Genomic DNA, 26,412 nt, shown 5'->3' with positions numbered 1-26,412 from the left:
AAAAGATTGTATCCAAAAACCCAAACGCAGACATTTTCATGATTTTACTATAAGTGTTTTTCCATATACATATAGTTTTTATTCGTCGTGCAACACCCTGTATAGTTTCGCGTAATTTTTGATTAAAAAATAAAACTTAATAAAGATTTTTTTTGTTAAAAACTTGACATGATTTGTTTTGTCAACAAATATATAAACATCAATACGAATTGGTTCAAGTAAATCTGGACATTCAATGCTATTTATTTTATTCAAAGAAAGGTCTTATGTGTTCGATTCAATCAATAACAACAGAAAGTGAAAAAATTCATTAAACTATGTAGTTTACAGCAAATTTGTTTCAAGTGCGCAAGTTATATAAACTGATATTCTAAAATTACAAAGAAAACTATAAAATCGTAGAATAAAATATCCTCAATCGCGATATATTGTTGTGAAAAATGTGCAAGTGCTGTAGCAGATTCTCATTATCTGAAAAAAAATAAAAGACACTTAAGAAACTTAATAGAAGATCATAATTCTCAAATGAAATTATAGTCTATTTTCAAAGATAAGAGAGTAATAAAACAAGAAAGCATTCGTAATCCATAGGCGTTTCACTTCTATAGGAGACATTTGAAATATCACGAGCATTTTCTTATTAAATATTACTTGTCTAAATATAATAAATATATAGTGGATGCACTAATATTTTCACCTAATTAACCTGCTTATAATAAACAGCTCAAGGTGAAAAGGTGCAATCATTTTTCCACGGTGTATGAAGAACATATCTAGATCCATAATATAATCCAACGATTCTTTAAAAACCTCAACATCACCGGAACAAGTAGTTCCAAAAGTAAATAAACCACCTTCAACAACACCTTCTGATCTACCTATGTGTACTATGATCAGTCTGTGCCTCTTTGCTGTTGGTGGATTTAAGCCCTGAGATGAATTATTAATAATAATAGATAAAAACAATGAAGATGTAGACGAAGCAAAAAGAGCAATAGGCACAATAGAAGGAGATATAAAAGCCTATCAACTGAGGGATTAGAAAAAGAGATTGGGAGATGGAAAGACCAGTATTCAATCAGCGTGTTTAGGTCGATGCGAATTAAAACACAAACCATTACAGCAATGTTACCAACTAATGTTATCGAAACCTCACTCAGAGAGACTAACATAAGATAGGGCATAGCCATAAACAAGGTATGGGAAAGGATAAAGATAAATAAATGTCCAATAAGCTAAGAATACGATTATGAACCATCCTAAAATAATGGCCTCGACAGAATAGGATCATGTTTTCGCTGTGGTAGGACAGGACACGACATGAAAAACTTTCAGAAGAAAACCATATGAAAGGGAAGCATGTAGTGCCCATAATTTGAAGCAGCTCCAAAACAGACCGGATCTGAAAAGAAATATATCAATATAAGGGAAAAAGAACAACAAAAGATAGAAGTAAAAGCCACATTGACACAAGAGACGAAAACATAAAAAAATTGATCCCAATAAACCTAAACAGATGCAAGGACGCTCACGACTGTACTAAACGGAACATAAATTGAATACAGACTTCCTGTATCCGGTATCCGGACGTGATTCACCGCCTGCAGTCCATACAGATGATTATTGGTTTTATTTAAAAAAGCAAAACAGTTTTCTGATAGTCAAATGTTCATGCATAATTGTAAACACACTGCCTTTTGATGTCTTTACGGTCTCAGCTATTCAATTTACGATTAGATACAACCAATTTGTGGACTTTTTTGATTTTTTCTGGAGTAACTCTCTCAATTCAACGAACAAAACGTTCAGCATTATCGGTGGCTGTACGAACACGTTTAAACCAGCAAATAAATAACTAATGGCTCTTTTCGTTAGAGCAAACACTTTTGAAGCAATGATGAATTAACATACGAAATTGCTTTAAATTCATTGTTTCGAAAATAACAAAAGTAGTTTCACTGAAATGGCTGTCACTTTTTTACACATAGTCTTTTGAATGTTGCTATTTCATAAACGATTTGATAATAGCAGCGACATCTGTTTGTCAGTCACACGATTTGTTGAGTGGCTCCGAGAAACACGTGGAAATCATTTTTAAAATTTACTTAATTAAGTGGCACTTTATATACGATAATCAAACTCGTTTTATGAGGTTTAGTCTACCTCTTCAACTAAACCTTGTTGGAGAGTAAGAGCCTTATTATGAACAAATTCTTGGAAGTACAATTCTTCTTAACTGATTTTATTAAACACGATGTTGTTTGAAAGAGCTTTTGATCAGCAATAGAACAATTATAAATTCCAATCAATGTACGAGGATATATTGAAAAATTCTTAGCCCACTATAGAACCTGCAACGTCTCTAGAACGTTCAAAAAAAAATATTTCTTCTTGCTCTGCAATCCAGACCTCCACAGCTTTTATTACCTCCTCGTTGGGAGAAAACTTACGACCTCTTAAACTTTTTTTCAGTTGAAGAAAGAGATGATAGTCGGACGGAGCCAAATCTGGTAAATAAATGGAGTGTTCTAATAATTCAAACGCTAAATCACGAATTTTTCGTATGACAACATGAGATTTGTGTGCAGGGGCATTATCCTGCAAAATCAGAACACTTTTGGTCAGTTTTCCATGTCTTTTCTCTTTAATTTTTTCCCAAAAAACTGAAGCAAGAACTTTTTCAGAAGATTTTGGAACACGAAATTTCTTAGGCCTTGGAAAACCAGAGTGTCGCTATTCCATCGATTTACATACTAACCACCCCGATGTTGAATCGCCGGGGATTTTTTTTTGAACCAGTAGTGGATATTTTGACGATTCAATCTACCATTACTATGGAACGTAGCTTCGTCACAATATGTAGGTTCCTACCTATATTTTCTGCTTCTATTCACTAGAAACTGTATAAAATATTTTAAAATAACGGAGAAAATTCAACACAACTCACTTCTTCAGCTTACTAGCCTTTTAATGAAGAATTCTCGCCGTTTACACATTTCTAGAGATATCTCGTGGCAAAATAAAAGTTTTCATTGTTTCAATATTAATTCAGTTTACTTTTGGAAAAGCTACGTGATGTTCTACGCTTCTATTCAAATTTGAGAAGAGAAATCACAATATCTAAAATATATGAAATAACGCACTCAGGTTGCTAATGAAATTGGTAAGAATTTATATAAATTTTGCTTAAGAAAATCGGCTAAGCAGAACCGGACTTGATCATAACAGAGTTTCCACTCTCCCCCATCTCTTATTTAATAATATAAATCAAAAGTTGTGGGATGAAAAATGAATGAATTTCTAAAAAATTCGATTATCGTATATAAAGTTTATGGAAATTTTCGTTAACTAATTTTATCTTTTCAAAAACGCTAGTGAGGGACGTGAGAATCTGAGAATAATTCTCTGGTATTTTTCGGTGCCATTTTTGCTATAATTTGAATAATTTCTTTGAAGCTGTAAAATAATCTCGTTCTTAGATATGGCCGACGGCCGATCTTAGTGACTTTGAAAATAAATTTATGGCCCAATCCATATGGTATGATTCATTATTGAGATTTAATTGAAATATTGATACAGTACCTTTGTAAATGATTCAAGAGACATTTTTCCAATAGCTACAGAATTCAACGACAATGTTTGTTGGGATCTAATCATCATTAATAGTAGAGTTGCTCTAGCTTTTTGTGTTGCTTCCGTCCAATTGGTTTCATTATAAATTACATCAGAAACGGATGTACTCTGAAATCAAATACTAGATTTTGTTTTTGAAATTTATCGTGTCATCGATTTGGGCTACTTATCACCTTTTGAAAACAAACAGTTGAAAAACAATCTTTTAGAAACTGGCTAAAGATAAAATTATACTATCTCTATATCGAGACATATACAGTAGTATGAATAGTAGTATGATAAATCTTGCCTTCATTTTCAAACACATTCCAGGCTAAATACAAAAAGAAAATTGAAACCTGGTATATTTGATGACCCACAAATTAGATTTCTAATGAAAGACAACGATGTCACGAAGAGCAACGTATTAAACTCAAATTTCTAGTTATATTATAAAAAAAACTCCAATTGAGTGCCATAAATTATTGTAAGAGGCCTATGGGGACAATTCTCTATCTCGTGCGCTAGTTTTTGGGTGGTGTAAGCGCTTTAGTGAGGACCAAGAGAGCACTGAAGATGACCAGAGCCCAGGTCGTTCTGTGACTGTTTCAACTCCGTGAACAGTGACCAAAATCAACCAAACTGTGCGTGCAGATCGTCGAATGAGCATCCTGACGATTGCCGAGGCTGTAATCACCGATAAAGAAACGGTAAGAAAAATGTTACTCGAGGAATTACACATGGCAAAAGGCTGTGCGAAGTTACTGCCAAAAAAATCTTATTCATGACCAAAAGCTCTTGCGTCAGCGGGTCTGCTCAGATTTCTTTGAAAGGTTACAAAAAGATCTGCTTTGAAAGGGACCCGATTTGAATCTATGGAAGCGGAAAAGCAGAGCTCTTGAAGGCACTCATCAAAGAGACTTCCAGCACTGCTTTGATCAATGGAAAAAACGTATGGAAAGTTGTTTGGCGAGGTGAGGGGAGTATAATGAAGAGAAGCATTCGAATGTAGAATAATTTTTATAATGAACTCATTTTTCGTAACCAGTGCCGTTATTTAATAGCCAGACCTCGTATGCATTTAATGAATAAATTAGAAGCAGCAGATTAAAAATATTTCAATGCTATTACAAAAACTTCAGAACTTCAAAAAGATCAGGAAGTACAAAGTATAAGAAATTTGTGGTAAATCGTTTAATTAACCTCAAAAATCTCGAGTGTAGCATTAGCATCTAGTCTAAAGACAGTATGTCTGATGAGCGTTTTGATAAAATCAACTTATCGTCTCCAGACAGTGCAAGGTGTTGGTGTAGTAACAGATGATCTGATGATCAGCTGAATCAACGTAATCAACCAGTGCACTTCTTTCAGGATGTTGTACACCAAGCAGAAGTTGTATCGAAGCACATTGACAAGCCCTTACCAGAAACGGCGCCTGGCGCCGAAAAACTGAATGATGAACGGGCAGCAGTGAATTTAAATAAGCTCCTGAAAAATAACCTAAATTTCAGAGTCATGAGGAAAGAGATAGACACAGAAGTCTTGAGCATCGGATGCAATAACCATCAAAAAAGAGGTCGAATACGTAATCGTAGAAGAAATCAGAGAAGGATGGATATAGAAGGGTACCATCAGTGAGATAAGACCATTAGCAGGAAGCCAAACGTCAGCTACATTCACCATGCCTATAGATATTGCGACCAGATCACTACAGAAACCGAAAATTAGAATCAGATTCTATTCCATACTGTACCAAAAATGATTTAAATTCTGCAGGTATACCTAGAGAAAACAAGCACATGACATGGCTTTCGATAAAGCAACTAGATAAGGCACCGATATTATGGTAATAATGGAACCTTACAAAAAGATCGCAACAACCAATGGTTGGGTTATGCATAGAAGATGGGACGTGGCAATAATCAACCTAAGCAAATAGTCGAGGAGATTTAAAAAGGAATGATGAAGGACGTTATTGGCACTATGGATAAAGTTTTTGAAGTAGCCTCAAGAAACCTGACTGAATCCTTGGTAGTAGGAGACATGAACGTCACATTCCCTCACCCTACATTGAGAAATCGTTGAAGAATTGAGTTGAAAATTTTTCCTCATTCCTTATAAGAAAATAATTTTCTTTGTTCCTAAAATTTTGTGGAGCCTTTGGAAACGCTTTTAATTATAGTAGCTCTATAAAATCTCCGTAATCGGTAGATTCTAATTCTTGAATATTTCCTATTTTTACAACTATTATTGTTTGTTTCCAGACAAAGGTCATATCTAGATACAAATACGAAATGCTGACATAAGAAGCAAAAATTGCAGCATAGTATTTACATCATGAAAGTAATTATGTAATTACGTTACATATTAACTACTGTAATTCACAATTTATCGCTTATTGAAATAGTAATAACTATTATTATTGACTTAACACAATCTCCCGATCACGACGTTGACCTGGTGGCCACAGAGAGAGATAATTTAAAGTTCGTGAAATGAACCAGCCTCGTTTCCAGATCTGTATGAAAGACCGCACACCATCTATTAGACACTTTTGTAAATATAAATATAGTGGTTTTTGTGGTAAAATTATGGCTATCAAATATATGGAACTGTTTATAATAGAATTGATGATAAACTATCTTTCTATAAACATAGAAGGAATCATAAAATTTCGGCAAAACGTTTTTTTGCAGAATGTAAATAGGATCTCAAGAAATTTTCCACGAATCCTAAGTACTAGATGTACTCTTTAAGCGATCCAAAAGGAAAGAATCGGAATATAGAAGATGTACTTTGGTCCAAATCCTCTTGTTCTGTAAGATGAGTTGTACGTACCTCAACTTGAATTTCGTTTGCAAAATAGAAGAAGAAATACATTTGTATTACAGACATCGAAAATGCAGCAAAGCATCGTATTTTTATTTCGAGAGAATCTTCCTGAAACACAATAATAAAGAAATATAGATAAATAATGAAAACCCAGCAATATTTTCAGTATAGATATTATGATGATTATTATAAGTCGAAATAAATTTATCATTGAGAAAACCATATCATTTTTATATATTTTGTTTAACTCTTCGGAACTTACTATGGTATATGAAGAACGCCACCTTCAAAGAAATACGTGCAACTTGAAATTCCTCAACTTGTTTGTCCCTTCCTTTTATGTATCCTCATAAGGGACCCTTGGGGTAGTCATGTACGTATTTACTTAGCGTTGGGTATTGTTGAAAAGTTATTAAGTTAAACATTAATTTTGTTTGTAATTATATGTATGTATCATAATGAAAGATTTCTACTATTAACCTCTTAAATAATTCCGAAATTGCATATGCCGTTCTTCAAAGGAGAAAACAGCTACTTTCCTGGCTAATGTCTCGACGAATATTGAATTACAACTCCTCCGAAGAGCGTGATATTAATCGACTGGGTGAGGGACTTAACCACTAAATAGTTTCGATGTTATTGTACTACATGTACATGTACTACACGATGCGTCCAATGCTTCCAAAGTAGGTATGATTGGAAGTGGTAGTCTGGTAGTGATGCGCATGTCATTCGACGATTGGCCATGGCCAACGTTGGCATTGAGGCCATGGAAAGTGGGTTATTTTGACCCGCGTCAAGGTAGTACCTACCATTACAATGGAGCTGAAACCAAAACTTGTGGTATAACTACATATATTTCTTGTCTTCTTGCGCGTGAAGGCTACGTTTTTCTTAAGAAACACCAGAGTTGTCAGTATCATCCAATTTATTTCAATTCATATCTGTTGTATGCTGTTGCCACATTTCCATTCAGTATTCGTTCAATGTTTAGCCGCTCGTAGCAAGGTGAATGCTGAACGCATCGTGTAGTACCGGCTTAATTATAAACGCCCAAACTACATCATTAATAATATGTACTTACTGTTAAGATTGGTATCATAAAAGCAGCAATATCCAAAACGTAACTACAATATTGTATGAAAATGATTCCTTTCAAAGAAAATTGTATCCAGTTCATCAATCTGAAAGATTTGATATAGTTGACAATTGTTTTGTTTCTCTTAATATATTATTGATTCTGGGCATGTTTACATCCACAATACGTAAAACGATCAATCATTTTATACAATTCACTACTCTTCTTCTTAAATTTTGAGATTTGTAGATCACATTTATATAAGTTTAAATTTCAGTAAAAGCCATGCATAAAACTGCAACTACGACGGAGCGTCCGTTTTTGTAACGCTTGACAGTTTGTCAATTACATAGCAAATGGCGTGTGGTTGATAATCTCATAATGACAAACTTCTTAATATTTTCAAGGAAAAAAAACGGTTTTGTAGATTTTTAATAATAAAGTTACTAAGGATATTCTCAAGAAGATAAGTTCTATTTGTATGGTTTGTCCATTTTCATTTAAAAGAAAAAGTTCTTGTTGTCACTAAAAGTGCCTAAAAAGACCTACTCCATAAGTTTCTAAGATGGCCGGGTCGCATTTAGGCAGAATCTACCATTGATTAGCAATAGGCTATAAATTAAGGTCCCTCATTGGTTGTTGCTAATCGCTGGTACGTTTTGTACCAACATTGCTAATCGCGGGTAGATTTTGTCTCCCTGGGAATACTATGCGCACTATTGCCAATGGGAGAAATGGTTTGCCTTGACGTTGCTAATAGTGGTATGTTTTATCTAAACATTTTGAATTATTACAGTAACATTTTTATATTTCGTGCGGCTTCGCATTTGGTACATTTTTATTTACATTGAAATTTCTTTTCATTTTTGAGTGTGCTTTTTCACCAGTTGCTGGTCGACCTGCAGGTCGACGCTTAGTGCCTCTAGTTACACCTGGTTTCCTTCTGGAGATGGACGTCGGCTGAATTCTTATTGAAGCACCAGCTCGATTGCATAGGCCACTACCCCACGTACTTAAAAATTTATCCCAACTATTTTTTGTTTTAGCTTAATCCAGAATTTTTGAACATGTGCTCAAAAGTGCATGTAGGAAATGTTCAAACTGATTATCATTCGCATTTTTGCTTTTTAGGACTGACAGTGTTTTTGTATCTTCATTTACAGCTATAATTTAAACCTATTTCATTTAAATCTGGATTATTTGAACAGCTGATGGACTTACTTTCAACAAGCGGTGCAAAAAATCCCATTCCTTGGCGTTATCTCCTAATGCAAAAACTGTCATCGGGTATCTATCATTAGCCTCAACTGCAATATTTGTAGAAAACGTACCAGTGATTAGCAACAACCAATGAGAGACCTTAATTTATAGCCTATTGCTTATAAATGGTAGATTCTGCCTAAATGCGTCCAGGTCTTAAGAGTGTGTTGGACTAATCAAGAAAGACGTCGAAGATTTTTTATACCTCTTTATATTCTTCACTAATTTATTCAGAAAGAGTTTTGATGTATGTACTAAACATTGGTTATCGGAGATATTTTATTCATTATCATCAGTGCCTACTTCATCAGTGGTGTGTCGAGTAGCGCTGTTATAGATCAAACTTTTCAATAGTTTGATAGGATACCCTTTTTTATGTAGGGTATCTATGAGTTTTTTGTTATATTTTGAGAACAAGATTGGGTGTGAAATTGTTGCAATTCTGTTTTCATTCCAAGCGCTAAATTAACTTTTATTGTGTATGTGCTATTTGGTTTAAAATTGAAATATCTCCCCGAACTGGTAGGTTTCACGTACCAACCAAGGATTGTCTTGTTTTCATTGGTTCGTATCAGTTTTGTGTCTAGCAATGGTCCACATTTGTCAGATTCATTTTCTACTATGAATTGAATATGTTCATAGTAAATATTGAAAGTTTCAAAAGCAATCTCAATTATACCTGCAGGTATCTCTATAGATAATAAAACAAAGAAGAAGAAGAAGAAGAAAAACTGGAGAAAGCCCTGGCAGAACGACGTGGCTATATTATTAACTTATAAATCGGTTTGAGGAGAACAGGTACACTGAAAATGAAGACCTACTGGCATACGCAGACAATGTAGTAATAATTTCGAAATTGGTAAATGAGCTTAAGGAAACTTGCAGAGCCTTCATGCCAAAAACAATGAATTTACGAGTCAACAAAGATAAATCGAAGTTCATGGCAATGATAACACCACAAAGGAAAAGAGCAATGATAAAATTGTCGATACAACTGAAGGAAGAAATGGCGATGATCTTAGAACAAGTTCAAAGTTACCTACATCTTGTGGTAGTTATCAAGGACGACGGTGACGAAAATGACAAAGAGAAATAAACAGTTGGGAGCGCTGAATGCGTTAATAAGATTTAATAGGATTCAAAATTATATCCATAAAGAAGAAACCACATCTATACAAAACAATAATAAGGCAAACAGAGAAAGGAACTCAGGACTGGAAAAATTTCTTATTTCTCAGCCCTTTTGATATGTTTATGCTTCTATAATAGTATAATTTTATATCATTTGTGTATCCATTTAGCTGTTTGTGTGTTTGTTTTGTGGTTATTTACAAGCTTCTATTAACAAATTTTGAATAATTTTTTAATAATTAAGCGTTCTCCTCCTTTTTCCTTCTGTATTTGCACTACCAGAAATCTTATAATAAATGCGGAAAATTGAGATTCTTACCTTATCACGTATTGGTGCATTTTGACGCAATCTCTTAGACGTGAATCACTTGATTTTCTATTTTCGAAATAACTATCATCCCTTTCAACTTTATTGAAGTTGATATTTTTCAGATAATACTTCAATAAACTAACCTGACTTAGAAAAAATATGACTAAAGACAACGGTACTGTTTTATAGTAAGAAAACAAAAGCATGCCGCAAAATACAGTGATTTTGTCAAAAGCAGAACATATCCACGGATAGTTATCAGGAGAAAATGGATACCATATTTGAAAAACAAAACCTTTATTGTAGGGACAATCAGGTTCGAATTCTGCGTGCTCAGAGTCACTGAAAACATGAGAATTTGTTAGAACTGTATTTCCAAAATTTCCATAATTAGTGCAGTACATAAATTCGTAGTATAGCATAGGCAGAAAGGCCATAAATAAAAAAAACTGTTATCACATTTCTATATATTCTCCCTTTATTTCTACAAACTCTTCAGGCGTCTAACTAAATCTTCTATGTCCCTATATCTTTAAATTTAAAATTATCGTACACTGACTGCTTCATTCCATCATCGCTGTTAACTCTTTTATCTCACAACTTCAGCTTTGCAAACAAAAAATAGTCGAACAGGACAAATCGGGGCTATACAGTGGGTGTTCGATGTCGTGTACATAAGCCGTGGAAAACGAAATAGTAAGGACGGGAGCATTGATATGAAGCAAGTGGACACCTCTGCTGATTTTGCCGCGCCTCTAACTATAATTTTTTGACCAACGGCCTTCGTAAGTCAGAATAATATGCTGCATTCATGGTTGTATTTGATTTTTTCGGTTTTTCGTCACATTTCCTCTGTTGGCACATGCTCTCCTTTCTACTTTTTTGGTCTTCGCTCTAAAAATCGCTCCAACCATTCTACTTGTACTAATTATTGTCATATTTCAATATTCATATAGAACCGTCGGGACACTTATTTTCGAAAAATTCGTTTTTAGTCGGCAGTTATTTATTCACGTCTCTAACGAAACAATCTTCAATTGTTGGAAATGATGAACACGATTTGCCTTAGACAGCCTCCATTTTGTAATATTTCTTCAATCAAAAACAGCGTAGAACTCAATTTGAGCCTGCAACAATTCTACAGGTTTACTGGCCAAAAAAACAGATAGTAAAGGAGGGATAATTCTTCAAAGACCCTGTCTTTAAAACCATATTTCAACATGTCTTTATTCCAGTAGACAACCCAAATGTCTTAAGGATTCTGCCAATGAGACCGATTTCATAACCTAACATATAATCTGGAGCCCCCATAGAATTACCCACCTAAATCAGATCATATCACTTCACGCACTCTTCATTATCGAGTTCGTTGAATCGGCTTGCGAGCTGGAAAATACTCCTGCTTGGAATAATTATTTTTTCTTCAATATTGGAAATCCGGCAACATTCTCATTATTAAATATGGCAAAGACTCTACCAAACCTGGATGTTATCGCCCTATATTTAATTTCAGGAATATATCAACTAGGCAGCGAAATATCTTTAAAGATTTTAAGGGTTTGAATGGATCGACAATTGTAAAATAACGTACCACATCCCAAATTTCCTAATAACGATAAATAGTCTTCAACCTCAAATGAAGAAGAAACAACAGATGAACCAAGAGCTGGGCCGTCAGGCAATAAAACCTTGGAATTTAAATGCAGAAACCCTCGAAAAAGGAATTAGCTAGCCGTTTCCAAAACTAGCTAGGAAAAACACAAAGAAAAACTTTGAAAAACAATGATAACATCTGACACCCTAGAGAAGGATGAAATCAGAAGAAACGAGAGCAAAAGAAATAAAATTGGTAAGAACTAAATTTGGGAAAAGAACTCCAAAAATTTCGCCGTTCAAAGAAATTGAACCAAAAGTTGCACAAAAAATAATCAAGTAGTGGAGACCTCTTCCGAAAGTGGAAATAGCGTTCCTTATGGGTCATCAGATGAATGAATCAGATAGTGCAGATGAATAAATAAAGGTGATAAAATCAGCCGGTGCATTAAGTGTGGTCGTTGGGCTCATTCCAAAAGTGGAAAACCTATGAGTGTGAATATTATTTAAATGCAGAATTTTTATAAAAGAAGAAATTTTGTGTTGTTTCTGAATTTTTTCAATTTTTTTTTCAAGTTCAAGTAATAAACTGTTATTTTGTTATTTTTTTACTGTCCGTTTAAAGGTACCATAGGGTTGTTCCAAGGTACAGGGTTCTTCACGAGAAGCTGAATCGATGTGTATATGGAAAAGTACTGCGACTAGTGTTCTGAAAATTTATTTGCATGGGTTTTCCGAAACTTAAACTCGCTCGCTTAAACTAAAATAATTTCAGTTTTCTGAAACTTCCGGTTATACCGGAAGTGGACCTAAACTTCGTTATTTTAAAAGGACGGATATGGTTTTTATCAAATTTTTGAAATCTACTCAAAATTTGAATATATGAACTTTATATGAAGCATCGTATGCCTAAAGGCCACCATTTTTTAATTATTTCACATTTATGAAATTTTTGGACACTTGCAGCCCTCCACTAAAAAAATTATATTTCTATGTTTAAGTGAGTCAGGACTGATATTTTTTGGTATTTCGACAAATAACACTTACAGCTTTCAATAGCTGTGAAAACCTTGACAAAAATTTATATAGGGTGATCAGAAAATGGTGCGGAATGTCGCTATCTAAAAACTTCGAAAACTTGATTCTTTAAAATAGCATTTTTCTCTTCACCATTGGATTCTACGTTTTAAATTAAGGGATTTACGTTAGTAAATTCATATATCTTAAATTAACGGTTTTTGTAAGTCTTACTTTTGTTCTTCTTCTCTTAGTGTAGTATTTTTGAATATTTTTAATTGACTGATTTTAATTTTTGATGCCGTAACTTTGTTATTCGTTGTTGGCCCTCGCCAGGTGATAATTAAAAACTATAAAAATTTCAGTTTTTTCAAGTTTCTGGAAAAGCCATTAATTTGAGATATATGAATTTACTAACGAAATCCCCTTAATTTAAAGCGTAAAGAGAAACATGAGGGTTGCCATTTGAAAAAATTAAGTTTTCCAAGTTTTAAATAGCGAAAGTCGACACCATTTTCTGAACACCATATAAACATTTTTGTCAAAGTTTTCAAAGATTTTGAAAGCTGGGTCATTCGTCCAAATCCCAAAAATATTAGACCTGACTTACTTAAACTTAAAAATATATTTTTTTTCAGTGGAGTGGTCCAAAAATGTGAAATGATTAAGAAATGGTGGACTTTAGGCATACCATGCCTTATATAAAGTTATATTGAAATTTCACGTACATTCCAACAATTTAGTAAAAACCATAGAATTCCGTTTAAAATAACGAAGTTTGTGTCCTTTTCCGGTATAACCGGAAGTTTCAGAAAACTTAAATTATTTCAGCTGAAACGAGCAGTTCGGAAAACCCATGCAAGCAAATTTTCAGAAAATTAGTCGCAGTACTTTCCCATATGAAATTCAGGACCATGTACATAACCATGTTGGAACGGAATATAAACAACAACAAGTTTGTGTTACCCACTCTTAATGCATAACTTTTTTAAAAAATTTAATTTACGAATTTAATACATGAATGGACCCAAATTGAAAGGACCCATTCAAGTTCTTGCAAAAATTTTTTCTGTGCGATAATTACAAAAAAAATGTTTCAAGGTACTCTCTCATATTCTATTGTGATTATGCTTATTTAAAGTATTTTTTTTTAAATATAATACGGAAATTACTAAAATTACCTTTGTCCTAGAAAATACCACATCCAAGAAACAATGTTGACGTTCATAATAAAGAATAGAGCTAATGCGTTGTTTTTCCAACAAAACTTCTCATAAATATTACGAGCTTCCTTTTCCTTCTTCAAAATTATTTTTTGTTCGTATTCCAAAATCCAGTCGAGATTTTTTTTAATTTCTTCAGATTTCAACAAAATAGTTAATATAATCGCTATAATAAAATGTACGTAATAAAACACTGATTCGAATACGGCTTTGGAACATTTGTTATAAAATACGATGGTAAGAAGGAGATAATGGGTACATATGGTAAACGAAATGAGTACAACATCTGAAAAGTGATTGTAAATTTTTTTTATAAGAGTGTTATTATCGAATTTCCATTGTCCGGCTAATATCATAAGTATCTTCAAAATTTTTAAATGACTACAACTAAACATTTCGAAAGATGATTCCGTATTGAGGAATTTTCATTGCTTATACAATTTGCAAATTATGGGATCGAATAATAATGACATAATTGACCAGTTGGATTAATTCCCACTCGAATAGAAAATAATAATTAGTTAATTGTTTGGTACGTAGAGTGGTATTAACAATTATAAATGGTAATTAAGCATAAAACGATGTTATTTATATTTAATAACTCGTTATTGTACATATTCAATTCTTCACTATACGGCTATAACAAAAAGAAAAAGTTTGATCTTAAATAGAATAAATATAAGGTATTCAACTGTTGAAATAGGTTCTGGCAGGGAGGCAATAGCTGCTTGTATCGCTTCCACAACGCGTTTGGTGTTGGTTCAGCCGAAGTTGACGCAGTTCTTTCCACCTTCAGGTCTTTCTCTTCAAAGGAGAAACGTCTACAGCTCCAAAACATTAAGGAAAACCATAGCAAACATTATTCCAGTAGCTTTCCAGGTAAAAGCAAAACTTTTTAGTTAAAATGACGCGATCAGAGAAGCAAGCATCCTCTGAAGGATTGAACGATAGCATTCTCGGCCTGTTCCTTATTAATATTCAATCACTAAGACAAAAAACAGATCAACTGTATCTTTTACTAGAGGAGCTTCGTTTTCTAGAGATTGTTGCCATCACTGAACTAAATAATAATGAGTCAAAAACTATACCACAGTAGCCAGATTCAGTAATTTATCTCATGAAAGTACTTCATGTCTACAAACAACGAGATTTTCGAAATAAACAGTTCAATGATATAATATCTAAGAAAGTATTCGAATTTTCTAGTTTTTCCAGTGTGTGTGCTGGTCAACAATGAAGACATTCTTGACCAATACCAGAATAACCAGTTCCAGTACTATAGATAATGTCGTGTCATCGTACGATCCAGAATCCACCGACTGTACTGTCTTTAATTTAGGTCTAAATCCAATACTGAAAATGCTTCTCGCAATTATGGAACTATACAGAAAAAATTATCATAAGACAATAAAAGCTGCCAAAGATATTCATTATAATAGGAGACTCGCCAATTGTCGTAATGTTTCTAAAGAAATATGGTCCATTGTGGATGATCTAAGAAATAAGGCTTCTTCATTATCATAATCTCTACTTCACCTGATAAACTCAATAATGAATTTGTAAATGTAACCAAAAACTTATCAAATTCTATAACTCTTTTTCATGATCCGCTTTCATATCTACCTGATACTAATGGTAACTTACAGTTTCTTCTTCATGACCGTAGTTTAAACAGAGCTTCGCAGTACAATTAATAACATCAAAAATAAATACTCATCTGGAACTGATGGACTTACATCAAAAATGTTTTCGAATCTACCCGATTGCACATTAAATCACCTTACCACTTTAATTAACGTTTCATTTCAAAATGGCACTTTTTCCAATTGCCTCAAGATCACATAATTATACCTCTGCACAAAGAAGGAGATAAAGATTAACCATCGAATTATCGCTCAATTGCACTCCTTCCCACGTTATCTAAGATCATAGAAAGATTGATCAAAAATCATTTTATCATTTTTTCTTTAAACTACAAAAGAGAGCTGTTAGATATTTACTCTGACTAAACAGTAGGGCTAACTGCAGGTACTTCTTTGAAAAATTAAAAATTCTGACTCTTCCTTCCTTATTCATCTTTGAAACCATTCTCCACTTGGGAACGTGGAGCACTACCACGTTCAGAATTAGTTGAGGGCTCAATATAATACAATTCAAAAAAATGCACAATCACTTGCCAATTAAAATCGATATTATCTTTTCCCGCATTTCGCAGTAGTTTAAGGGCATATTTAATGGAAAGTGCCTTCTACTCTATAAACGATTTCTATTCTAATAATATCTAATTCTGCATACTTCTCTAATTTTTGCTATGGACTTATTTACTAATTATTACGTATTACTATTACCTTTAATTTAGTTATGGTTTTATTCTATATATTGGAATTTTATTGTATTTGTATTTTTATTCAGATATTTTTATGTTTGTTTTTTAGTTTTTACAAGCTTTTGTCTACAAATTGTAACAATTTTTTGACAATATTTCTCTCTCTCTCTCTCTCTCTCTATCTCTCTTTCCCGAGAACTCAGAAAGCACGAGTTTTTTCAAGATGATTGGAAGCAGATATCAAATTTAAAAGGTAGGGTGGTGCATTTTATTACAAAGTTCATATCCGAATATACCTTTCTCAGGCGCCGTATCAATTACCAATTATTAAATAATTCCATCATCCAAAGCAACTTACCTTACCAATTGACGCTAGGGTCTTTGAAGAACCTTGACCTTCCGGACAACTGTTCTCCATTCGATGTTATACTTTTCTCCGGCAGTTTGGGACGCCTAATTCTTTTAGGTCCATTATCCAAAGGTCCTCTTGGACATTTCGGCATCCCTAAGCGTTAGTACGTATGCACCGTTCTCCTTGGTCTTGGATTGGGCCATAGATGCGAAGAGATACTTTCTTCTTTCACGAGTTCGTCTCTAGCAGTCATTCCCCAAGGTTCATAACCATACCTAACAACTGGCCTTAATACGGTAGAACTTGGGAAGACATGGACTAGTCGTTGTGGTGAAGCTTGAGTTTCTCAATGACCTCTCAAGCTCCACCGACGGCAGCTTATGCTACTGATGGGGTTTCCTATGTATGACAGATTCGTATGAAAGACACAGAACAAGCTCCATAGCCGTAGAGAAGGTAGTTCTTCTATTGATTGGATGCCAGAAAGACAATATCTCCTTCTTTGGGCTAGAGGTTGGGCTTGGGGCTAACGACCCCATCTCCTGAAAGACCAACTGTAATAAAAGCTTCGTAATAGGATAGAATGAACGGAAGAGGATTTTGAAATTTTGTACTAAAAGTACGTCTATCTAAAGAAACGAAGTTGCTACCAACATTAAATGCTGGTACAGTGTATAGGATACAAGATATTGATGAAATAATTGAAAAACAGAAAAAACAACTTATTTAAACCTTTATTATTAATTGAAAGAAATTCTGGGAATTATTAAAATTTTACAAGATCTTGTTAGTACTTGTTAGTACTGATTATGATTCTTATTAATATATTCACCTGCATCATAATCATTTATGATGCTCAAATGATCACCACTAAATTGCGAAATAAGCGGCAAGGCCTTGAAATACTGAAACAAAAAAAACTTAATCATTATATGGATTATTTATATGTTACCATATTTATAAACTTTTAATTTCATTGCATTATACCCTATTTTTACCTACGAGGAATCGTTAAAAGTTACTCACTGTTAAAAATTTCTTTGGTAATCTTACCAAAAATGTGTGAGATACTCAGTAAATTTACTTTGCAGTGTTGCACTCAATTAACTTGAACTCAGTTTGAATAACAAAATAAAGTTTTTTATTCAGTATATCACAAAACTATCAAGCTATTATATATAGTTGTGATTTATTAAATCAGAAACTGAGATGCCTCAAGAATAAATGCAAACGGCGTAGCTAGCGCCATCTATTGAATACTTTCATCACAATTTTTTTGTAATTTTACAATGAAACATAAATCAAAATCTAGAATTTTTTTTCGATCTTCAAACATTGTTATTGAAAAATAATAAACAGTTAAGTATATTACTTTCCAAATAATATTTATTTTGAAGAATCGTAAAATTACACGTAATTTTTTTTAATTACGTAATAAAATTTAAATTCACATACACTGATCAGTAAATTTAACCATAAATTATAATTTTAAAAAAATTTTCTACAGTGTGCTCCAAAATTTAATACTGTCATTTTAAATATTTTTACAGAATAATTTAGATTTCCTAAAATTTCCATAAATTTACATGATTCAATATAAGTTTTTGATCTTTTATTAGCTTTTTATAATTATAATATGTACAGAGCAATAGAAAAAGGTTTGGACTGGTTAAAATCCCTTCGTATTGAAAACTACGTAGCCATATCATAGAACCTAAAACACCTCTAAACTAATTACACTTCTCAGGAATATTGATATCCAAATATTGAATTCTGATTAACCATTTTCTTACCAGAAGCTTACTTATTAATTATAACACCCTCTCTTATATTGGGATAACTACCATGGATCCGGATGAATTTAAAATAGCTTGTCGGAATTTTATGACCAAAACACAACTTAAACTAACCTAACCGGATTGGAATTTAGATTTAGGTATAATTCTCAGTAATGCGCAAGAATCTCACTGAAAATAAGGCTTTGGGTTTTTTTCTAAATAGTGAGGAGGCCAAAGCTGAGTATACTCAACAATTTAGTGTGATTATGGGAAATTTGGAAGGACTACGTAATATCCGTAAAGCCCTGGGAGTCATATCTTCGCTAGCAATTTTTTCCGTAACCCTGAACAAAAATTTTGAAACTTTACTCGGACATAGGGGAAAAATCATGAGCTCAAGCCAGCTAAATATAGTTTAAAGAGACTGTGTAAAACAAGGTGGATAGAAATGCAAGAAACCGTGTTGACTGCACTCCCCGCTCTTCTTGAGGCTATTGCTACTTCAACGGAAGGTACAGGAAGTAATGACTGTGCTTTCCTATATTCTATACTCTATTATGTCACTCATTGTCTTATTTCTATCTGAGAAACTTTACCCTCAACTCGCAAACTCCGAGCAGAGTACATGGAAGTGCACAAAGCTTCTAAACTCAGATACAGAAAATTCAGAAAAAACGATTCAAAATTTGTCCTTACTTTTTTCTGTTGCATCTACAACTTTTCTTGGAATAGATTGACTAATAAAAATTGAAAATCTAGTACAATTGTTTACTATAACTTTGCTACTTTGTGATAAAAGAAACATACAATTGACTTTCCATTTTTGTATGCATCTTATACCACCTAATAACTTATAAAAATAAGAATTTGGAATGTTAATTTGTTAATTTACTCGCTACACTGTTCTAATTTTATTTTCTAGTGGTAGTAGAAAGACTATTTTAACGCATTAATACCAAATTACAAATATACTTACAGATGATAAGCCGTAGCTGTCGTATGGGCTGCAATCAGCAGGTACTAGAACATGCACTATTCCTGGTACCAAATTTCCATCGGGAGCATATGCTTTAATCTTCTCAATATAGTCTTTGATATTAACGAGTCCTTTTTGCAGAACACTGATTTTCTTCTCAGTTTTATCTTCACGTAAACCAAGTAATAAATTCATTCTTGATTCAAAGTTGGGACAATTGTTCAATTTTTTGACGATCTACAAAAAGTAACGGTTTTATATGGATGTTTACCTCAAGATTTTATGTTTTTTTCCCTACCTCGGAATCGTTTATTTCGAAGATAACCCTTAAAAGGTTTATCTCGAACTGAACACCATTTCCAAGATCTTGCAATCCTTGTTGTATTCTAAGTGGACTACTGTCGACGAAGAACAAGTTCAGCCTGGCGTTTCTCTTTGTTAACTGCTTCGCTATTTCTATGGCCAAAGCGCCACCTGACGATGTGCTGACTATATTGAAGACGCCTTTAGGATATACTTCGAACATTTTCTATAAAATGGAAAATTGATTATGGTATGAATATGGAAAATGTCAAATCTTACCCGAGCATAAGCTTCAGCAAGCTTTTCCCATGGCCAAGGATTTGTTGGTAAAACAGCGCAAAAAGTGGGATATAGCAAATTTTTCAGCATCTCTTCCGTCTCTGTGAAACCAGTCAAACCAGGAATAAGGAATAGTGGCGCCAATTCTCTTATTTCGATAGGGCCTTCTGTTAGTACTTGGACCAATTCAGGTTCATTAGAAGTATTCTTTTGAAGATGCAGGATATCATCAAGGCTAGGTACAAGTTTTGTAACATCTGAAAGAAGATGGATGTGGTGTATTAAGAAAACTCCTAGCGATAAATAAAAGTGGTACTTACCTTTAATTGCAGCCTTGAACATTTCTTGTGCTGAAGTTTCCTCATTGTCTCGGCTCAATATGACGTTGCTCAGATTTGAATTTAGAATAGTATCCAAACCAAATATTGCATCTCTCAAATTTTCCTCATTTGTTGGGATAATATTATACGTTTGAAAATCTGAAGAGGATCTTCTATAACATACCCCTAAAACAAATCAAATGGTATTGAGAATTATCTCAAATCGATACAAAGATAGAAAGTGAGAAGTAATCCACCTCAAAAAAGGATTTTAAAGCGCTAAAAGTGATAGCGATAATTCAAGGATTGAATAGCTTGATGATGATGATGATGACTTACCAAGGTGGTTCAAGAAGAGTGTGTACTGAAAGCAAATTGTCAATAGAAAACAATGGGATACAAATATTAAAATGAACAGATCATTCCAATGAACAAATCGTCACTGGAAATCGATCACTGGTATGATAATATGCCCATTGGAAATTGGAGAATTGTATAAAAGCGTTTGGGTAAGCTATTGAGTTGAATACCAAAGAAAAAAGATTACTAATCACTCCAAAACCAACCGGTCTGTTTCCAAGCTTTCCAAATCTGTTAATAAATTTTTTTCGGTCAATTATTAATTTGCTTGGGTTATTACTACTGAAAACCGAATATAATTCATATTTGATGACATAAGTTAATATCTTGATTTATTGATTTACCTGCAGCCGAATCATCAAAATTAACCAAAATAGCTTCAGGAGCTACATCTTTCAGTACAGACTCGAAAATCTCAACCGAATCATCATGTCCAGTACTATTCGATTGTTGAGGTAATGTGAAAACCACGTGTGGTTTTCCCAATTTACCAACTTCTGCCAAAAGTTGTGAGGCATGCTGTTTGGTTTGGATTTTACTAGATCCGATTATCAATGTTGCACCATAATATTCTTGAAGAATTTGAAGTCTTCTATTGAGTTGGTTCTTTTTAGGTTTATGGTCACTAGCTATAACTATTTTCCTCGCACCTCTGTGAACCAACCATTCTGTTACATAAGCCCAATTCGTTGCAGATCCACCTAGAAAAATTATCAAAAAAATTAATTGGAACTTTATTTTCATCATTATATTATAAGGATATGCAACCTAAAGATATTTTTCTTAATATTTGATGAAGTTATGAACTGAATTAAAAATAATTGATATCAGGATATTAACACGTTGAGCGCCAAACAAACATAAACTTTCCAAATAATTTTTTTGTGGTTTTATGCTCCATATGAAGTGTGGATCCAAGGAAAAATTTATTTGAAATAAGAAGTGCGAAAAAATGATGCTTTTTTGTGGACCCGAGGGAAAGTTTAACGATTATTCGAAGAATAATCGTTAAACTTCGAAATGAAGTTTTATATATTATAATGGAGTTGAAGATCATGTAAAAAAATCGAATAGATCAAGTGTAGGGTAATGTTTCTATGACCCAGGACGGTCTAACCAAACTGTAAAACATATTTAAATACGGTCACTAGGGCCGAGGAGAAGATGAAATAAAATACGTCGTACAGTCCATATTATCGCTCCGGTCTGTGGGAAAGTTCAGTTGCGGACCTATGGACCGCACCGGGGCTTAACGTGTTAATATATCTGTCCCAAAATTGTGAATGACACAATATTAATTGTTAAAATTTCGCTGGTTTCATTCTCAAGTGCAGAGTTAGTTTGAAGATTCAACAAAAATCATTCTAAGATTATAAAACAGTAACAATCAGTTAGCCTAGGCCATTTCCATGAATAAACAAAATATTGCGTTACCATAGCAACGAACAATAACTTATTAGAAGTGTAAGTGTAAAGTTTGACGTCAAAAAAGTAAACCAGAGTTACGCAATAAATTAAAAGAAAAAAGATGTCCACCGAAATTGAGAAAATCGAAAAATTGGAGTATCGAGCCTTCATCAAGTATCTGTATTTAAAAGGGTTAAGAGGTAAGCAGATTTACGAAGATATGCTTAATACCCTTGGTGATCAATGTCCTTCGTAAGCGACCTCGTAAAATTGGAATACAAGCTTCAAAAGAAGTAAATTTTCCATTGAAGATGATGATCCATAGGGAAGGCCAGTTTCTCTATTAGTCCCCGATGCACTTCATAACATGATTTTATCAGACCGTCGAATTCGGCTAAAACAGTTTTGATCTGAAGCACTGAATATTTCATACGAACGCGTTCATCATATAGTTCACGTCAATTTGGACATGCGAAAAATTGCTGCAAAATGGATCCCCAAATGTTTGAATGTAGGCCAAGAGCATGCATGGATGATACTTGGGTACATTTCTATGATCCAGAAACAAAGCAACAATTTGGTTTTCCAAGACCTAAGAAATTTCGTGTTCAAAAATCTGTTGGAAAAGTTCTTGCTTCAATTTTTTGGTATTGCCATGGAGTAAACATGATTGATTTTTTGGATAAGGCTAGAACAATAACTGAATAACTGGAGATTACTGTCCGACAGGTAGGTCATGGACTTTACTTGACTGTGACAATTGTTATTTAAGTTAACTATAGTATCGTATCGAACTTCGTTTTAGACTAAAACTGTGTTATTTTCTCAAATAGTGGGATTGGGAGAGTATCAGGTAAAAAATAAACCGTAAAAGACATTTGTCAATGAAGGAAACAGTGCGGGCATCGACCCTCCTGAATAATGAAGCTGGTTCGTACAATTGAAGACCAGGACAAGAGCTAAAACGTTGCACTAATTAAATTGATGATCGTTTTTTGAAACAGCGTTCTCTCAGAGACAGGAGAGTCACCAACAATCTGCTCAAAAATGAATTATCAGAACCATTAGAAGACGTTTATATGAAGCAAGGTTAAGCAACAGAAGACCAGCCAAAAATCCTTGCTTACCAGAGAACACAAAGTTCAGAGATTAAATTTTGCAAGACCACATCAGAATTTAGTTCTCCTATGAAGCTAGAGTTGGAGCCTTAAAGCTCCAAATTGACGTAAGTGTGTCTGGCAAAGACAAAGAGAAATGTTTGCCAGCTGTAGTGTCCTAAAATGCCTTTTAGGGGTGGCTTCAAAATGTGTTAGGGAGGAATTGGTCCCTATACGTACGTATGAATGTCTAATATTACTTAGACAACATCGTTGTCGAACATGTTATGCCTTTTGATCCGTTTATTGGGCCAAAGAACTATCTCAAAGAGGGGATTCGAAGTCATAGTTTGCTTGTTTCTTATCGTAACCAATTCATAGAGGTCGCTATTGAATGCGATGATATTTCATTATATATTGGACAAGAAACTTACCTAAGATTAAATATGAACTTTGCGAATTGCATATAAATCTACTTGGATCTTTGAAATTTATTTTGTTGATGCTCATTGTGTTTCCGGTCTGAATTATAACTTTTCCTATTGTTTCTGGATCTTGTAAGACTCTAAAACAAAATTTGATGAGGATTAGTACACTAAATGATATATAATTATATCATCCATTCAAAAATTAGTCAAAACAAATTGGGAGTATTCGTTTTATGTAGAATTATAATTGAAGGTATTTAATAATTGACAGTAACCAATTTATAGTTCCATAAAAACACATCTGTTTACAATATTCAGCATCTTCTTGATATAAAATTTGAGGATCTTCTGATAATTCGATTATGAATTATGAAGGTTTTTCGGATCTTCATCAACACGAACTCGGATCGAAGAGCTAATAGAAGCGCTATATTCAATTTGGAATGGGAAGCTATTGAATGTTAATCATTTTTTTTTTTTTTGGTTTGAAATATCAAACCATAATATTATTATACAAAAAACTTAGAGTACGACTTACTAAATTGGTGGAAGAGCGTTAACTATACGGAAAATTTGATGCTACATCCTTAATGTTTACAAGCTCAGTGAAAATACACCATCACGAGATTTAATACTAAAGTAGAGGAAAACTTTGACATCTTTGTTTGATAGGATTCGTCAACTTTTTCACTTGGGAGGATATCTGTCTCTTTCTCTCTCAAAAACGCTTTATGGTAACCCGTTATCTACCAATATATCCTAAAGACAATAACTAAAATGGTTGCTACCGAAATTTTGAGTATTTGTCCACGTTAGTAATTTAACAATCGCTCAAAAAAAAATTCCGTGAGGAAACCATGAACCCGAAACTGAAAACCAATCGGCTCTATGGACCAAATAGTCACCTGTTCTCTCTAAATAACTAGATATGTCACCACCGTTCCATTAGAGCAATGGTAAAGGATCAATTCTGAATATCATCATCATTCTTCATCTCTCACACATCAGTTCAAACAAAAACGTTTTATAATAGTCAAAACATCGAATTGATGGGTAATCCGTCTTTTTGTCACCCAATGATTCCTTCTAATTCTCGTAAATCAAACATAACTTGCGTGGTCAACGTTTTTCTACACATGGAAAAGCGGTTGATGCGTTCAAATCAATTGGTTCAAACGCATGCAAAAAAGTATTGATCTTAAAGGAGAATATTTCGAAAAACAATAAAGCCATATCCAATTATAAATATTTATTTTTATTCATCTATCTCAAAACTTAAGTAGGAACCCTCGAATCTATGCCAGCCATGTAACTCCAATTTGAGCTCAAATTCCTCCTTGGATATCTTTAGGGTTTGATAACTACAGCTATACTCTGAATGGATGGAAATTCTTTATAAATACATAATTCATAAGAACATATCATTCCAATAAACCCCTTCTCTATATTTCAGAAAATATCAAATCAAAATAAGAAACGAGAAACAAATCGAGGATCTTTTGGTTATTAGATTGGAAATTGGACCACAGACCGGCATTTCCAAAACAAGTACTCTGAAGTAATATACACTTGATGAGTCACAATTTCAGAATTTTCCGGGAAATTATCAAAGCTATGAACTTAAAAAGTCCCAGTATGATTTCAATGTTAGAGAATATTTACTGTTTTGTATCTATATTATGGCAACAAAAACAAGAAAAAATTTTTGCCAAAGATTTCTTAGCTCTGTTACTATAACTTTCATCAAAAGTGCTAAATTACTCTAGCTTTTAATTTTACTGAGATTAACTTCGCTCGTAAGATATCTGGCAGAATTATTTAAGGGAAATGACAACCATAAACATACTAATATACCACAAATATTAGAAGAATTACATATCAGTCAACAAGAAGTACAAAAAGCCCTTGAATGTCTGAAAAATAGGAAGCCACTCGGGCAAGACGGTATACCAAACAAGCTACCTACCAATCTGACCCACTGCAAGATACCTGACAGATGGAGAACTAGTACAATGATTCCAATGTTTAAAAAACAAGAAAAAAAAGTGCCCAAATAACTATAGGGGCATAAACTTATTAGGCACAACTTTGAAACTAGTCACAATATCATTAACAAACAAAATTAACGCAATTACATCTTTGTTGAAAGAACAACAAGGCTTTGGATCCGGAAGGTCATGCGTGGACGCTGTATTCATATTGAGACAAGTAATTGAAAAATCCATAGAATATAACAAACCAGCATATCTGTAGACCTTCATAGAAAGCGTTTGATCGCATTCAACTTGAATATGTTATACACCTGCTATATAATAGAGACATCCCGATAAATATTGTTCAGACCATCGAGAACATCTATTCCCAAGCCAGAATTAATAACAAGTTGACAAATGCTGTACCTGTAAATAAATCAGACAAGATGACTCATCGAGCCCCATTTTATTGAATATAATAATGGACGAAGTTATAACTTACTGTTCGCTGATTCCGAGGACGATCTCCAGACACTAGTACACATCTTCAACACAGTAAGTAAATAGTACAACAGGTACTAAAATTTAGACATAAAGAACTATGATGTCGAGAATGAGGTGCGACAGCTAGTCATCAAAACAAATAAAGTAGCAGGACGCATCAATATCACTATTTGGAAAAATAAACATCTCACAAAAGAGACAAAAAGCGGAATATATAAAACAACAATTAGACCTATAATGACACACAGCAGAG

General features: G+C 33.6%; 2 protein-coding genes across 2 annotated transcripts in view; both read right to left on the bottom strand.

Annotated features, from left to right (window-relative positions):
- Positions 1 to 380: 380 nt before the first annotated feature.
- Positions 381 to 14,019, bottom strand: LOC130446711 (odorant receptor Or2-like). Its single transcript, XM_056783105.1, has 5 exons — positions 14,015 to 14,019; positions 7,529 to 7,628; positions 6,451 to 6,552; positions 3,583 to 3,741; positions 381 to 471 (listed from the first exon to the last, which is right to left on the bottom strand). Exons 2-5 carry the CDS (start codon positions 7,622 to 7,624, stop codon positions 415 to 417), a joined length of 414 nt encoding a protein of 137 aa, XP_056639083.1. The 5' UTR covers positions 7,625 to 7,628; positions 14,015 to 14,019; the 3' UTR covers positions 381 to 414.
- A 3,430-nt stretch (positions 14,020 to 17,449) lies between these two features.
- Positions 17,450 to 26,412, bottom strand: part of LOC130446292 (fatty acid synthase-like) — a 33,013-nt gene continuing 24,050 nt past the window's right edge. The window contains exons 20-26 of the mRNA XM_056782445.1: positions 23,689 to 23,819; positions 21,095 to 21,451; positions 20,391 to 20,576; positions 20,071 to 20,327; positions 19,787 to 20,017; positions 19,489 to 19,725; positions 17,450 to 17,639 (exon numbers count right to left, since the gene is read on the bottom strand). Of these exons, the coding sequence (XP_056638423.1) occupies positions 17,532 to 17,639; positions 19,489 to 19,725; positions 19,787 to 20,017; positions 20,071 to 20,327; positions 20,391 to 20,576; positions 21,095 to 21,451; positions 23,689 to 23,819 (1,507 nt within the window). The 3' untranslated portion in view covers positions 17,450 to 17,531. The remainder of the gene's footprint in view (positions 17,640 to 19,488; positions 19,726 to 19,786; positions 20,018 to 20,070; positions 20,328 to 20,390; positions 20,577 to 21,094; positions 21,452 to 23,688; positions 23,820 to 26,412) is intronic.

The sequence above is a fragment of the Diorhabda sublineata genome, chromosome 7 (assembly GCF_026230105.1).
Source record: "Diorhabda sublineata isolate icDioSubl1.1 chromosome 7, icDioSubl1.1, whole genome shotgun sequence".
In the NCBI taxonomy this organism is placed as follows: domain Eukaryota; kingdom Metazoa; phylum Arthropoda; class Insecta; order Coleoptera; family Chrysomelidae; genus Diorhabda; species Diorhabda sublineata.
Note: the sequence above shows the minus strand (reverse complement) of the source record. Positions and strands in the feature narration are given on the sequence as shown.